The sequence below is a fragment of the Calonectris borealis genome, chromosome 7 (genome assembly GCF_964195595.1).
Source record: "Calonectris borealis chromosome 7, bCalBor7.hap1.2, whole genome shotgun sequence".
Lineage (NCBI taxonomy): Eukaryota > Metazoa > Chordata > Aves > Procellariiformes > Procellariidae > Calonectris > Calonectris borealis.
In genome coordinates, this window is record NC_134318.1 from 20,482,054 (window position 1) to 20,498,556 (window position 16,503).

Sequence of the window (16,503 nt, forward strand, 5' to 3'; positions counted from 1 at the left end):
GACTGCCCTATATAAATCTGCATATTAAGCAGATTCGGCAATTGTTCAGGCAGAGACAGACTCACTTAAGAGGTGAAAATAAACTTGCTTATAAAGGCACTGCAGACAGCACTCTCGTATGGTATGCTATTAGAGAGAGAACAGAGGCTGGTTTGTTTTCTTTTGCAGTTGGAGACTGATGATTTCTGTTTGTCTTCTGCATCCAAGTCCCATCACCATAAACCATACCTGTGTGCGAATGCCGGGTATCATTCTTTAGCAGTTCCAAGACATTTTGCATGTTACCATTCTACCTCTGCACCCGATGGTTCCTTTCCTCGGGGACTCCCACACGCACCCCCCAGGGCTGGGCACCGCCTGACAGCGCTGCCCCCTCGGGAGCGCGCCGGGCCCAACTTTGAGGTGGTTCAGGGGGAGGACTTGGCGCTCCGCTTCCCCCGCTCACGGGGGGGATCGCAGCGCGCCGGGTCCCCTGCGCTGGGCGGTGGCCTCGGACTGCGGCCAGGGCGGGCGGCAGCGGCCGGGAGCTGTCTCTTCTTCCTCCCCGCGCCGCCCCCTCCGCCGGCGGAGCACGCACAGAGCGGCAGGGAAAGAGCCGGGCGGCTGCTGCCTGCGGGGCGGCAGCTTGCGGGCCGGGGCAGGCAGAGGCCGGGTCGCCCGGCACTAGCTCCGCTGACGTGCGCCCGAGGGAAGGCGGCGGCGGCCCCCCTTCCCTTCCCTTCTCTTCCCTTCCTCTCCCCTCCCGCTGCACGCAGGAAGTTTATCCGGCCGCGGCTCTCCCTGCCCCGGGCGCTGCGGCCCCGGCCCGGCGCCCCCGCCGGGGGAAGTAAGAGAAATACCCGCCGGTGCGCCTGGCCGGGGGTCCCCTCCCGGCCCTGCAGCCTCCCCGACACGAGCGCAGTGGCGGGGAGGAGGAGGGGGCCCAAGCCCGCCGCAGTCTGCCCGCCCTCCGTGCGCGGGGGCGGGGGCGTTGACTGCAGTGCCCGCTCCGGCGGCCGCGGGCGGGGGGAGGCGGCCGCGCCCCGGCTGCAGCCCCCCGCGCGGGCGGCGGCGGCGGCGCTGCGGGCGCCCCGGGAGCGCCCCCGGCGGCCACACCCCGCGGCGGGCCGGGGCCAGCGGAGGGGCGGAGGGAGGGGGCCGGCGCGGGGTGTCTCCGAGCCAGTTCTCGCGGTGCTGGCCAGGCTCAGCCTCCTTCCCCTCCCCGGCGAGCGGTGACTGTGCACGGCGGAGCGGGGAGCGCCGAGCCGGGCGCGGGGGGAGCCCGTGCCGCCCCGCCGAGCCAGGAGGGAGGCCGCCGAGCAGCGCGCCCGTCCGGCCCGGCCCGGCCCGGCCCGGCCGCCCCATGCCGCAGCGGCGCTGAGCCTCCCGCAGCCCGAACATGGCCACCACGGCAACGTGCACCCGCTTCACCGACGAGTACCAGCTCTACGAGGAGCTTGGCAAGTACGGAGCCCGCTGCGCACCCCGCGCCGCGCCCCGCTGCCCGCCTCGGCCCCGGGACCCGCCGGCGCTGCCGGGAGCCTTGTGCCGGCGGCCCGGCTCTCCCGGGAGCCGGAGGAGGATTAGCTGCCGCGCTGTAATCCTGCTCTCCAACCCCCCGTCCGCCCCAGCGGCATCGTCGCTGGAGGGAAAGGTGTTTCTGCGCCCGTGGGTCGTCCCCGCTGCTGGATGGGGTGTCCCCGCAGCCAGCCTCGGGCTGCGCGCTCCTGTTGCACCCCAAGACTTCCTCTCTTGCCCCCTTGCTCTCCTCAGGACCAGGCTGCTGAGTTCTCCTCCCCGCATCGTCTCCCTGCTACACGTTGCCGTTCCCTTCAACTGTTTCTGCGCTGGGACACGGCACTGTTACTGCCACTCAACGATGCTTTAGTCCCCACTTCCTTGTGCCTGTGAAAGGACCAGGTGCTGCTGCACCGCGCTTTTCACTCCCTCCCTCCTTCCCTCCATCTCTCCGCACTTGTCTCTGCATTGGCAGACCTGCTGCTGCATCCTAGGACAGGGCTTTGCAGGGGGACCCTGTGGGACAGGAAAGCAGCGTAGCAACGGCCAGGGTAGGATTATAGGGACGGTGCTTTCCTGGGTGCTGCTGCTCTTCCCCTCCCTCCCTTCCTGCACCAACTGCTGGGCTTTGCTGCATCTCTTCTCTCCAGCCCAGTGTCCCTGTTCCTCCCCACACTGCTGCAGCTGTGTGTCACCAAGCCCGGGCTCCAGTGCCGATGCTCACCTTGCTGCTTATTGGTTTATGTAGAGGTTGAGGAAGGGGAGAAAAAGGCAGGACTCTGCAGTGTCGGCAGGATTCAAGCTATTTTAGGCTCTCTGTAGGGCTAACTGTCTTGTGGGACCCTTGTGCAGCTTCTGTTGCCCTTTCTTACGCTTCAAATTGTATATTTGTCCATAGACGTGGGTTCGCGTTCCTGGTCTGAAGGACTTGGAATTTTCTGCCAGTTTTCTTTTATTTGTCCTTTTCCCCTTTTCAGATCTTTCCTGTAAAGCCAGTTGTTATTCTTATCCCACCCTGTTTTGTTGTTTCCTTTAAAAAAGAAGGGACTGCTTTCAAGCGCTCATCTGTGTAGTCCTGTAGATTTTGAGTCCCTATCTTTTCACCTTGGTCTCTGTTGTATTATCTCTTCTTCCCTCTCTCTCAGACCTCTTCTCCAAGTAGCTTTTTGGAATAGTTGTAATAATATCAATAACTCCAGCTTCAGAAAATGTACAATAGCTTCCTACCCACTTCATTAATAGGTACATGCTTATCCCCATTTTGCAGGTGGATAGAGAGATGTAAGAGAACTAGTAACTTCTTGAATGTGGGAGAAATGAGTCCTGGTTGTCTGATGTAGCTGCTGAGGATACTGTCTTCGGGAGATGGACTTACCAGCTAGTGTTTGCAGCGTCGTTCTGAGCTGCTTGTCTCCCGTTCACCAATCCTTTCATGTCCTGTTTCTGTGCCTGTATGGTGTCTCCCTGCACAGTGTGCTGTTCTTACTGCGCTGTCTGTGAGGGGGCTTGAGGGGTCTTCAGGAGGCTTGAATACCATATAGACTAGGTTTTATTTGCTGATCAGACAGCATGCACTGTTCATCAGATTCTCATGTGTTGTTTCCCTCCTCTGTATGTCTTCTGCCCTGTCCTTAATCTGGTCTGCTCTGGGGATAGAAATTGCTGCTATTGTATTCTCATTTTCAGTTTCATAGCTCCTACCCTCTTTATTTTTCTTCTAGGGGAGCCTTCTCTGTGGTCCGCAGATGTGTAAAGAAAAGTTCATCACAGGAATATGCTGCAAAAATCATCAACACCAAAAAACTGTCAGCCAGAGGTTAGTGTCTCGATCTACTCTTCTTCCTTTTATTAATAGAAAATACTTCACTGGAGTTGAAGCTGTAATAAGTTTAAGGGATATGAAGTTGCTTGTCTCAGTCATTATTTCAGCATTACAAAATAATTGAGTTGTGTGGCGAAGAGGAGATTGAAAGGAGGTAGCGTAGGATGATAGAAGAATTCCTGTATCTGGAAATGGATACTCTATGAAGTGACGTCTTTTTTCTTTGTGAGATCTTTCTTCTGCAAGCTGAGCTAGAGGTATGTTTATAGAAGATTTATCTATGTGTGTGTGTACTGATCGCTCATAATAAAGAGAAGTGTTGCAGACTGATTTTGCTGAATGTCTTTTCTACCTAGGAGATCTGTCTTACCAGAACAGATATGATTTTTTTTTTTGAAGGATAGGTGCTATATGCCTTGCTCCTTTCATGCTGTAGTTAAATGTGGTGTGTTTGGAAACTAACAAGTTTGCCTTCAAAGGCAGAAGTAGGTTGGATGGAGAAATTTTGCAAATTTGACTTCTCAACAAATTAGAACAAGTATTTTTTGCTTGTCCTGGAGATTCCAAAATCTGAAACCAGACTGTAGTCTTATGAAAAGAGAAAAAAATCTTAACTCTTCCCCCAAGCTGTTGGTCTTCTGTTTTCCAGGGACGTACATATGCACAAAGGGTAGTGTACCTTGTAGTATGCAGGGAATGTGTATCTTCTAGTGTGTAGGCAATCCCTTACAGGGATTAAAGTTGCTTGGCGGGTGGGGTGGATGAGGGGGAGAATGAGAGAAACTGAACTGCAGTAAAAGATGCTGAAAGCAGAAAGCGCAACAAGCTGAGATGCCAGAGGCAACTGTTTCTAGAAGAGGTGAACAAGACAAGATCTAAGTCCTTAGAGGCCTTTCAGATTTGACAAAATTAATGTATTGGGCCCTTGACTGTCTTGCTAGTTGAATAGATGGCTTAGTAGGGGGATTGACTGAGAAATGAAAAAAAAGCAGGAGGAGGCAGCAAATGATCTTGATAAATGATTTAGAAGTGAAGAATGTTTTGCCTAATCCCTATAAAAGAGGAAAATAGAATATGTAGTCTCCTTTTTGCTGGAATACGAAACGTGATGATAAGAGCAGAAGACGGCTTGAAGAATGGTGAAAAATTTCCATTTACTGTAGTTTGCATGGAGAAGTAGTGTCAGAAGTAGAATGCCTACTCTCTAGTAGCTGTGAAGGTTGATTTTTTTGTTTGTTTGTTTTGTTTGACTTGTGGAAGTAAGCATGTGTGATAATGTGTTGTTTTGGTATCTAGCCTGAGTGAGGTCATGTGGGGGACCAACCAGGGGAGCCCTAGATTGTTTAGGAGGCGTCTGCAGATCCTGTGAGAATTGGTGACCCCTCCACGCTCAGGTGTCAGTGCCTACTGATGTAGGTGGGATATCCAATCTCTTGCGTTCAAAATTAGTTCAACTTAATATGGGAGAGGTTTGAAGGGTGGCTTTTCTCTGCTGACGGCCATTAATGCTGTGTTCACTCCACAGAGTTCTGCGTCCATCCTGTAGCAAGGACTAAAACTCAGGAGAGCCATCTTCTCAGATGCTAGTGGACACAAGCCTGCTTAGAGAAGGGAGAGGGTAGCGTGATAAACTGATCACAGATGAGAAACCATTTTCTTACAAAGGAGGTGGTATTGAAGTTAACTCTGGAGATAAGAAAAATGGGGAAAATGCAAGGTGAATAGAGTTGAAACAAATTCAGAAACGTATTAGCAGAAGTCCAAAAGTAGCAGAAGGAGTGATTGAGTCAGTTTTTAAGTGTTTGGGCACCTAATGAGTTAGAGGGACCAATATATAGATTCTAATTGTTTTTCATATTAAGGTGATGACTGTTTTATGACCCAGCAAGTAGGAAAAGTAAGTATAGGTGAATATAGGCCATGTTTTGATCCACTACTTACTTTCTACATTTCATATCTTCCTACAAATTAAATACATTGAGGATACTAGCCTGGTCCTCAGCTACGTAACTTGAGGCAGCTGGCAACGATTTGCTTGTAAAGGTATTGGTTAGGTAGAGGGCAAGTGTGGGGAGAGCCAAGGAAGGAAATGGATGTTTCTGCTAGTACAGGAGAATATCAGAAACAAGGGACTGATCAGGTTTCGTTGAAGCCTTATGTGAGGACTAAAGAATCTGCATTTACAGTGCAAAGTGGATGGTGACTTCAGCTGAATATATAGGTTCCTCAGTTATTCCAGCTGTGTTTGCTGATAGCTGAAGTAGTTAGTACAAAAAGGGACTGAATATTTTGATAGGAACTTAGTGAATTCACCTTGGAATAGGTCTTTAAAGCACTGAAGGAAAAATGTGTGCTATTTAGACCTTGCAGCTGTAGATCAGTGATTAGGGAGATTCGATTCAGCCTGAAAATGAAAGTCTCCGGGAACAGCATTTTAGAAAGCTCTCTCCCACAGGAGGAGAATTACGCCGTTAATTCTGCAGCAGCCTGGATATATGTTGCCTGATGCTTCCTTTCCCGGAGCTGGCACTTCTCCCTGGGGAGGCCATGTCTCTGCCCGGCAATACACATGCACAGGACTCTCCTGCGCACCCAACTGCACGTCTGTCTGTTGCACAGGTTAACCCACCCTCCGGACCTGCCTCCCGCGTTGTTCGTTTTCCTCTAGGCTAGGAGAAATTCTAGTGCCAGAATATTCCCTTGTGGGGATACCCTGCCCCTCTCCAACTTAAGCATAGCTACATTAAACATTTTGTACCTTCTCTAGCAGAATTTGAACGTGTATAGACACCTGATGTAGTAACTGCTACTTCAAGAGCCAGCGTCTTGCTGCTGCTGAGAAGTATGTCTAGCCCATTGCTGTTTCACAGAAGTTTTGCTTGCTGTAGTGCTTCCTTTGATTATGTCCAGGGAAATGGTAACAAAGCCTTGCTCCCCTTCCACAGTTACCTTCTTGTTACCTTTATTTTTCAAGACTCTTGATGAAGTAATACTAGATAGCTGACTGGGAGGTGCTGAATAGCTTGCTGTACATAGTTGAAAAGGAGGAAGAGGAACACTTCAGGGTGAATTGTATGCATTTAAAGGGTTCTGTGTTACTTAACATGTTTATCAAACTGTTTTCTTAAAGCAGTAAAGAGTTGAAGAGGCATGGTGCTGTTACAGGGCTTCTCTGTGAAAGCAAGGAGGATGTGGTACTGGTCTTTGTGAAGGGCGGTCCTGACAACTTCAGTCTAGTAAGCTTCACCCTTTGTATAATACGAAGTTGGATGTTGAGAGGAGAGTCTCTATATCTCTATTGTCTATGATTTTTGGATGTCTTTTTTAATAAATCATGTCAGTAAGAGCTGGTATAGATTAAAATTCATATTTCGGCTTTAATGAAATATTTGCTATTATTCATATTGTGTTGAGGCTTAAGACAGTGAAGAAAATGCCAAGAACTTTAATGTTAAATAGGGGCCAAATGCTTGTGGAAAGGGAGGGGAAACAGACTTGACTTTAGTCAGCGTTCAGCTGACATGTAAGAGCAGTGGTTATTACACATGGGGGAAATACAATGCTTCAGTCATCTGAAATTCCTATGGGATTGAATGCACACGCTTTTACCACAGCTACGGGCAGAGGGAAGTAATAACTGTAATTTTTTGGAAGTTGTCTTGTGGGTGTCACCAGAATACTTCTTGAACATGAAAATGAATAGCAAGTAGTGCTTCAGTTCCTGGGCAGCAGTGAAGTTCAAATAAAGTAAAATTGCTTGCACGGATCAAAAGGATCAAGAGAGAAGCAGTAGCTTTAGTAGCAGTAGGAAAACATTCAGGATTTGACTCTCGAGCGTATACTTTAAGAGAGAGTCCTGCATTGGAAAGAGGTAGATAGAACTCTATCCTGTGATAATTTTTAGGATGTTGTTTATACCAAATCGTATATAGTGATCCTACCACCACGTGTAAGATTTTTGGCCCTTGTTCTTTAGGTGGTGAGAAATGCATTACATCTATTGTTAAATTTTGTTTGCTGCTGAAAATCTGTATCTTTCAACTCTTGCAAGTGACATCTCTTGATGAAAAAATGAAAAGCAGCTGTCTTGGAAGTTAGACCGCTTCACTGCTTTCTCCTTACTGTGGCTTTGCTCTCGCCCGTGGAATAAAGAGGTGGATTCTCTCCCTGCTCGCCATCTTTCCAACTTTGTAAACTAGATCAAAATTTGCGGTCTACTCAGCTACTTTGTTGTTGTTCCTGTAGGAGGTTATGGGGATTGTGGGAAGGGCAGGGAATTACTTCTGTGTATCAAACCCTGTCGGGAAAAAAGCTCTCTCTTTACACTTACAACTCAGGTTTTTTTTTCGTACACCTCTCTTGTCCTGGCTTTCAGTTCTGTGGTGGTTGCTGATTTGTAGTTTCCCTGGACGCTGAAATGTTGAGCCTGAATGCTGCAGAGGAAGTTCAGCAGCATCAGTCCCTAACCTCTATCTTAATGTGATGTGCTCTGTAAATGTTCTTATCCGGCGTTTGAGTGAGGACTCTCTTCATCTGCTCTTGTGGCTGCCAGGTTTAGAGTCCCCTGGGGGGCTTTACAGCACACCCGCTTGAATTAGGTGCACGCAGCAGTGGTGCACTGCAGCCTGGCAAATCGGCTCTGTCTGAAAGCAAGGAAAGCCCAGCAGAGCGGTCACAGATGGCTGAAGCACAAATCCGAACTCATGTAGAAATGTCCTGTAATAAGTGTCCTCTGCGTGTGCCTGTGTTTGTAGGTTGGGGACAAATGTCCTTTCTTGCAGAGGACAGCAAATCAAACCATGTCTGCTCAGCTGCACTTGCTGAGCAGCCAAATCAGGTCTGGTCATTGGCGTGGGCGAGGAGCGGCCCTTCCTGCAGGGTGGGCCTTAGGCTGAGAGTGAAGTGCTTCGCTGCGCCCCCGTCCTCCTCCTCCCCTCTGCCGCCCGCGAGAGTCTAAGAGGTGCTGTGAGTAACGGTTGGACTCGATGATCTTAAAGGTCTTTTCCAACCTAAACGACTCTGTGACCAGCTGCAGTGATGGCTGGGGATTTTTCTGGAGGTCTTTGCGCACGTGGGGGGATGCAGGGAGCAGAGCAGAGCGCTGCCCCCCCCGGCGCGGTGTGTGCGGCCGGGGGCCGCCTGGCGGGGCGGCCGTCAGGGACTGGGCGCTGCGGGAAGGGGCTGCGGGGGAAGAATCGGTCGGTGGGGTGGGTGTGTGGGTAGCGAGTGGCCGAACTCTCCGCTTTGCACCGCAGCACACATGCGTGTGGCGGGGGGTGGCGGGGGGGCTGCTCTGCTGATGTCAGAAACTGCAGCCCTCTACCTCCGCCAGCAGCCTGCCTCCCCCTCCTCCTCCTCCCCGCCTCCGCCTGCAGCCCCGCTTAGGGGAAGAGGGGCTCAGGTAGTATATGTCACTAGGGGAAATTTCGCTGGAAGAGGTGTTTGGAGAAGAGGAGGGGTGTGTGTAAAAGGAGAGACCCTGACCTTGGAGGAGAGGCTGGGGCTGCGAGCTTGAGGGGGGTCAGCCTGGCTGTTTGCCTGCCCCTACACACCGATGCGGGCAGGAGAGTGGCCTGGCGTGAGAGCCGGCAGCGGTTGGCTGGGTGGCCAGCAGTGGAAGCCTTGCCTTTGCTGTGGCTCGCTATGGCCAGAAGCTGGCTTCCTCCTGCTGTGGATGTCGGTGATGGTTGGGGTTACCCCAGGTTGCCTCTCAGTTTACGCTGTATATTTTATAAAGGAGCTGGAACAGAGCAGACAGGATTTCAGCTCATGTCTGTCTTCTCAGTGGTCACATTGAGTATTAAATTTCCAGCATTAACAATGAGGAGGGGGGGCAGTGGGCACACAGATTGGGCAGGAGTTCCTACAGCCTCCGCGTGAGGTTGGAGAAAGGGGCTTGGCGAGAGAGTCGGGTTTCTTGTTTTCCCAATATAAACTAGGTTTGTGTACGGCAGAGATGTGATTAGGCTAACTCCTGCACGTGTCCCGAAGCCCTTGGCTCTAGAGCATTTACCCTGATTAGCAAGCCACAATTGAAATATTTCCAGGTGTCCCTCCAGTGAAGAGCAGGATGTTGAGCACACTGTAGATATTTGGGGCAGGGAGGGCTACTTGAATTTCTTGTAAGAAGGGTCCAGTGCAAAAGCTGCTGGGTTTATTTGTTGGTTTTGGGGTGTAGCGTGGAAACCTCAGTGCCTCCAAATTTAGTCCTTCTCTGGACAGTGCCAAAACCATCACTGCCAGAGAGGACTCTTCTGTGAATCATAAAGAAATTTGTGAAGAGTGCTTCCCCCTCCCCACCCCCACGCTGCCCCCCAACCAAAAAAAAAAAAAAAAAGGTGAGTTAACACCACTGTTTTAGGAGAGGACTATGACAATCTTTTTGTTCCCTTCCATGCCCTGGAAGTATTTTAGTTTTTCTGGCCCTGCAAATTGGCTGAAGACAATTTTTAAAGGGGAAGCATGCTGATGTAAAAATCTCTCTCCACTGTGCCATCTATGAATACCATCTATCTGCTTCACAACTCTACAACAAGGGCATCACCCCCTTTTTTATTAATTCTGACCTGTTTTGGTGTTTCAGGTATTTTTTTTTTCTTTCCTCTGTTCTTGAAACCTCCTGATTTTCACCAAGATAATAGACTTTACAAAAAAATTGTTAATTTGCCAGTGTTTGACTATAGAGTGAGCTATTGCTGTTGGGTTGGCTGGGGTGAAAGGGCAATATCAGCTGGCACCAGGATCACCAGCACAGGAAACAAGCCTTGAATGTTGTAAAAAGAAATGCGGAGCATCTCGCCTCGTTGTGTGTTTGCCTGCAACAGAAGTGATGTCAGTGCTCAGAGCAGTCTTCTTGGAGGAAGCAGAGGTGCATTGGCTTCTGATGGGCAAATGTGTACTTAAAATTTTGACGTGCTCACTGGAATGTTTTTTTCAGTGTATAGAGGAAATGTCGAGCTGTAACTTAAACGACTGTAGTTCCTGCTGGGCCTTATGACAATAAGCTTAATGCTTCAAAATATGGGGTCCTGTGAGTTAGGTTGACCTCAGGTTCCTTTTTGTACCTTCTTAAATTTACTGTCTATTTAAATAACACTGTATACTTCTGTTACGGCTCCCCAAGCATTCTGGTATTGCAGCCTACCTGATTTTTGGAGAACAGTAGCAGAATACTTCTGAAGAAATGGGCTGGCAGTATCTTAGAAATCAGCTTTTTGAACAATGAGGGTAGCTGAAGATCCGTGGGGCATTGATTTAGCTTTCTGGAGAAATTGAGTCTATAGTTGTAAGATTTTGATTCCTCATAGCTTTTTCTACCTGTTACTCTCCGGCTCTCTTTCTTTCTGTTTTAATTTTGAATTTGTTTTGAATGTTCAGTTGTCTCTCACGGATCAGTTACTTTAACCAGTAATTGTATTAAACTATAATGCTTTGATTGAAAATATCCCTTTAGTAATGCTGCTTTACCCTTCTCCTTTCCTCCCAGAGAATATTGCAGAATTCCTGTTGCTCCCAACGGTTAGATGAGCAGACTGGGGAAGATGGTGGTTGGTGCAAGCGGCTAATTCCTGACAACTCTGAGAATAATTCAGGGATGTAGGGACAGCTGGTTAATATTGTATCTTGCCTTTTTATGCTTCAGGAAAGGAGGAGATAACTGTGGCTTTACTCCTGGTGTCAGGATCTGTCTCATTCTGCTCCTGGCAGAGTCAGAAGGAGTATTCCCCGACTCTGAGATTTGAGTTGAGTAAATGTGATGACCTTTCAGAGAATGCGTGTGTGCGTATGCGTATAGCTGTGATACTGTATTCTCAGCACTTTCGCATTATGTTCCTGAGAGCATGAGTTACATCTCTCTCCGAAGCGGTGACCCACTGTCCTGCTGCTTCAGTCGAAAATTCCCATCTTGAGTTAGCCGTCGTCTAAGCTCCTGCAGCGATGGGCTGTCTTTTCTTTCCCGTGGCTGGAGTCTGCTTAGCAGTGACACTGGGACAAGTCCAGGTTAGAGTCCTGCTTCTGAGAAGGGTGCTAGCTAACCTCTTTCCTTTGCTAGAAGGCACAGGTGATTTGGCTGTTAAACAGAAGACCCTTTTTCTCCAGGGCAGCAAAGGTAGCATCTCTCTTTGCAGTGCTGGTGTTAGTGTGATTCTGTCAGAGTCCCAAAAATTGAGCTGAGAGCTGTCTGGGAGAAAAGAGTAGGCATTGTGGGAATGAGGACGTAGTTAATTTAAAAGAAAAACAAACCCCGTGCAAACACATCTCTGGGAAAGGAAGGTGCTCGCGAAGACGAGCCTGGGAGTGGGCATAGCTCTTTGTAGGCCTACCGAGCCAAACACTAAATGGCAGAGAAGGCAGGGAGCGGCAGCCTGCCTGCTGTGGCAGAGCTGCTGGGTTATCTCTGGGGGCTGTTGCCATGATGACAGTGGCAAACAGGGACTGAAAAATTTACCAGATGCGTGTGAGCCAAAGGATTAAACTTTCTCATAGGAGGAAAGGGAGGGGAGGAGGGGGAGGGCGGGTGATGATGTATTAACGAAGGACAGCACCCTAGTGAGAAACACCAGGCTTGCTCTCCTATAGCCACTGGGATGGCAGGGGGGAATGCGAACTGGCATTCCTCCTCCAGTCTAAACGCTGGGCAACGCTGCTCTGACATTCCCTCTTTGAAGAGGGGGTGAATGCACCCTGCTTTCGCTGGGTAAATTGGCAGGATTTGCATAGTTTTGGCAGGTGAAACATAAGAAGTGGGAAAAGATGGTGTCTCTTTCTTTTTTTGGCCTTTTTTCCTATTCCTTATACTCACAAATAACTCTAGTTCTCTACCTTGTGCGTGGAGCTTTTCCACATGAGAGTTGGTGCAAATAATCAAGTTTCAGTGTTGCCTGCAGGTTTCAGACTATCGAACATGAAGCTAACCAGCCTGCAGTAGTGTTATCGATAACGCAAGGCTGTTGTCATTGAAAATGTCTGATGCAAAACCATGTCAGCACTATTAGGGCTAGTATAGGTCTTCACCCTGCATACTGCTTGTGTCCCTGCTGGTTTCCCTTCCCAGAGCTGGAGTGGTGTCCCTGCATATCAGAGCTGATAGCATGGTGGGGAAGGCCCGGTTAGTGGGCAGGTAGTGCATGAGAGAGGCTAGCTTGGGCAGCTTTCCCTCCACTGGAGTCTGAGGGAAGTCCTATCACTACCCTGGGCTGCAGCCTCCTTTGTGGAGGTTGACCGTTATAAGGACTGGTCCTAGAAGAATTAGTGATTTGCAGTTGGCTGGGGAGCAAGGAGGTGGTGAGGGGGTCTCTGCCCTCAGTGCCCAAAATCTCAGTGCCCCGTAGCTCAAAAGGTGGTACCACTTGGTTGTTTGCAGTACTCAAGTTATCATGGTACCTTTTTGCAGGCTGCTTCAGGAAAGACTTACCTGGTTGTGCTCAGCAAACCCCTGAGCAGCAAAACACATACTAGCATAAAATGTTTGTCTGAAGACTTAGTAAGATAGAATTCTTGTAATTAAAACTAGTTTCTTTCTAGAAGAGCTTCTTCAACTCAAAACATTTATTTATGAAATGAGACATTAATATCTATGGAAATTAATGGTATAGGTCTTTCCCAGTAGCCCAAATCCCAGTAGGCTTTTTAAGCCCCTGTGAATACAGGCAGTGAGTGAGAACAAGGATGTTAAGGCTCCAAAGCCAGTTCCTGAAAGCTTGTGGAAAGGATTCTTTCCTTTCCCTTTCCTCACTTCCTCTTCTAGGCACCTGAGTTAGCTGGTGTAGTCTGCAGCTTCTCCAGTGGAGTAACTCAGTATTTGGATGTGCTTTATCTTCTGCTGTTACTGTGTCATCTCCGGTAGGTCAGTTGGTGTAAACTGTGGTAAGGGATAGCTGTGAAGAGAGACATTGATATTGCAGACAAGTCTCCTTTGAGGGAGGAGGTTTTCTCAATCCCAGGGGGGCAGTGAGAAAAGGAGAAGCGGTCTAACACAGCCTGAAGTCTGAGGTGAAAAAAGGAGGGAGAAGAGCTAGAAATCTTTAAACTCAAGTGCACCGTTTTTTTTCCTGCCTCTGAGCTGCCTTCTTTTACAGGTGGGACTGAGCATAAGGTAGCTCAAGAAGGTGAGTTTTACCCCGACTTCTCTCTTGAAAAAGATTACTTCCTGAACCTGTTGCTTTGTTCCAAATCTGCCATACGTTCCAGAGGGGTCTGCCGTTGGTGGTCTTGCTTCTGAGTGAGGGGTCTCCTTGTCTGTGCAGCAGAATATAGTCAGTGTGTAAAGTTCCCTGCAGCTCTGAGGAGATGTGTGTGTTGATCCAGCTGCTGTGTTGGCTGCTAGAGACCTGATGTCATACACCTAACTTGAAACGTGACTTCAGAGAGGATCGTTCAGTGCTTTCTCTGGGACGCACTTACTAGATGCACATTTTAAATAGCAGGGGTGCCCTGGAAGCTTTTGCAGGGAAAACAGCTTGTTAAATTTCTTCTTGTATTGGTCTCCAGTGCCTGCCAAATATACTTAGCATTTCTACTGTAGTGGAGCAGCTGCCATTCTGAAAATGTTCATGTGTATCTTGGGTTTTTTCTTTTTTTTTTTTTTTTTTTTTTCCCCTCCTACCACCTTGTGTCAAAGCATGTAACATTTCATGGGTGGTGGGCCAAGGAATCACCCAGGATGGCTGGAGGGAAAAATAGATGTGGAAGAAGGAAGTTGTCTTTAGCGCCCCTGTAACCCAGAGGGACTTGCTGGAAGGTTGTTCCTGGAGACTAATGGAGAGTATAGCCTAGTGATGCCAAGCAGGAGTTCTTTCTCTTGTTTGCCCAAAGAGTTGGTATGCTGTTAAGTTTAATTTTGCCTGCCTCGGGGCCTCTCCATCTAAGCTTTGGGTATCAAATGTCCTCTGTTGTGATTGTGTCGGAAAGATTAGAAGAGTTGAAGTTGCGCAGCTTTATTTTATTTTATTGGTGCCAGTGCAGAGACAAAGCTCGATCATGACAGATGTGCTTCTTCAGTGCAAGTTAAAGTAGTGATTCATAGCCCTTGTGTTATTTTAAATATTCCTGATTTTTGGACTGCAGGATTGAAAAGTGACTTCCAGCTCTACCCATTTTTGTTTGACTTGTATGTCATCTGGCCTAGAATCTACCAGCTCTGCAGATTAGGGTATTGTGTTGTTTCTCCTGCTTGTTACGCCCAGATTAAAATTTTCAGTGTTGCCTGATCAGTGCAGAGCAATGATCCACAGCCTTCTCTGTCTGTCTGAATTGCTCTTGCGCTTTATAAGGATGATGTAGAGGAGGGAAGTGTTGCTCAGCTTGTCCTTTTTGTGGAAGTACTTCTACAGCAGCAGACTGGGAGTCGAGCTCTCATAACGCACTTGTTTGTCTTCTCCAGACAGCCAAGTTCAGCATCAGAGACATGAAAAAAGAAGAACAAGGTAGTTTGCTTTTTTGATAGCCATTATCAAATATTGCTGACAAGTCCAGGTGACGCTGCCTGCTGCGAGCAGTTTATGTTGCTGCAGAGCTGGTTACCCAGCTTTAAGGAAGCACATCATGCCTTGTTAACTCTTTGTGGCTGTGTACACTTAGTTTCTTCAGTAGTCCCGAAGCTGAGCCTAAAAAGCTTTCCCTCCCACCACCTCACAAATGGTCAAGAAGTTTCTTGACTTTTCTAGGCTTTTCAGCCTACTCATCTCCCTGACGAAATATGAAATGTTAACTGCTGAACTTTTTTCACATTTGAAAAACACAGCTAAAACTCCTTCCCCATCTTGGAAACAAAACTCAGGTCTCACCGATGCAATTACCTTATCTGAAGCGGTGGTGGGGGCCAGCTTGGGAACAAGGAAACACGCAGCTTGACTGAACCAGAGGAATTTATATTCTTCCTTCTGCATCTCTGAATTCCTGGATCCTGCATTGCAGTGACTTGGCACTGCTGAGACCTGCCTCCCTGCCACACTGCTACCTTGTCTGCTAACCAACTGTAGTCTGGTATTTATTTAGCTGGTTCATGCAAACCCACTGGCACCTGATGTGATCAGCTGATGGGGAGAAGAAAGGAGCTCATGTCCAGAAATGAGCTCACTTGGTGGGATTTCTCTTTGTTAAGCTGTGCACTTTAGGACCCTCTGTGCGTAATGGGATTGAGACAGAGTCGCTGGAGTTCTTGCACAGTTGCAGTCGCTGTGTGTGTGGTAGAAAGGTCGCTGGTATGGCTGCGTCACCTTTGGAGCAGCTCTGTGCCCTACTGTCTCACTTACTGCATGTCCACTTTAAGAGGGTTCATCTGCAATGCAGCTGTTAGCGGGGAAGTTCTGTAAATCAAGAGGGAACGAGCGCAAGCGAGCTCACTGGGTCCTCACCACAGCACAGGGAAACTTGTCCAGAAAGACTTTCTGCAGGAGGAGGAGGAGAAAGGGATGGCAGCACAGTGCTGGTGCTAGGAGCCCCTCCTTTCTGTGCCTGTGTCTGCAAAAGCAGCTCAGCAGCTGGAAAACGTGTGGAAAAGCACAACGGGCAGCAGCCCTGGAACTGGAAAATCCTGTCATGCTTTTCCCTTCCTCACTCCACCACAGAGTCTAACCAGGTGTTTGCTTAGGGCCGGTCCTGTCAGGATGTCTTTATTGCCTTCTCACACAGGATGTCCTGTGAGAATTCGGAGCTAGTGAGCTTCTGCACGCGGCTCAGAAGCGCATAGAGACCTCATGAGTTGCAAGTTTATTACTGTGCCCACCTCCGTTGCACGGGCTGTAAGAGCGACCACTTGCTGGTGCAAGGGGATGATGCCGGTGACCTGTGGGGATGCTGTGATGCCAGGGAGGAAGCCCACAGGTGGAGTCAGCTGGAGTGCCATGGCTGTGCAGGTGTTGTACCTGGCAGGCTGGGGACTGCTGCTGAGTGACATGGTACGAGGAGGAGGAGAGGGACTGTGTGCTGCAGTACCCCTGCTGCAAGTGAGGCAGATGCGCTGTCTGAGGGGGAGCTCTGCAATGGTTGCAGCCCCTCAAGCACATGTCAGGGAGGCTGGCTGGGGAGCGTGTGGCTTCGAGCAAGTGGCTGAGGAGTGGACGGCTTGCTGTTCTGCTCTTCCCCTGCCCCTCTGCTTCTCCAGTGTGCAGAAGCCCTTTGAAAGACTGCCTGGGTATCAGCCATGCCTGGGAGCACTTGTAGGATTGCTTCCTGGTTCCCCA

General features: G+C 49.1%; 1 protein-coding gene across 8 annotated transcripts in view; it reads left to right on the forward strand.

Moving 5' to 3' along the window:
- The first annotated feature begins 1,132 nt into the window (after positions 1 to 1,132).
- Positions 1,133 to 16,503, forward strand: part of CAMK2G (calcium/calmodulin dependent protein kinase II gamma) — a 122,738-nt gene continuing 107,367 nt past the window's right edge. For 2 of the 8 annotated variants that reach the window (XM_075155365.1, XM_075155367.1), the window contains exons 1-2: positions 1,137 to 1,443; positions 3,219 to 3,313. In XM_075155365.1, coding sequence (XP_075011466.1) covers positions 1,379 to 1,443; positions 3,219 to 3,313 — 160 coding nt within the window. In that variant the 5' untranslated portion in view covers positions 1,137 to 1,378. Of the gene's footprint in view, positions 1,444 to 3,218; positions 3,314 to 16,503 lie in introns of all 8 variants that reach the window. The other 6 variants (XM_075155368.1, XM_075155369.1, XM_075155370.1 and 3 more) reach the window with 5 other exon arrangements.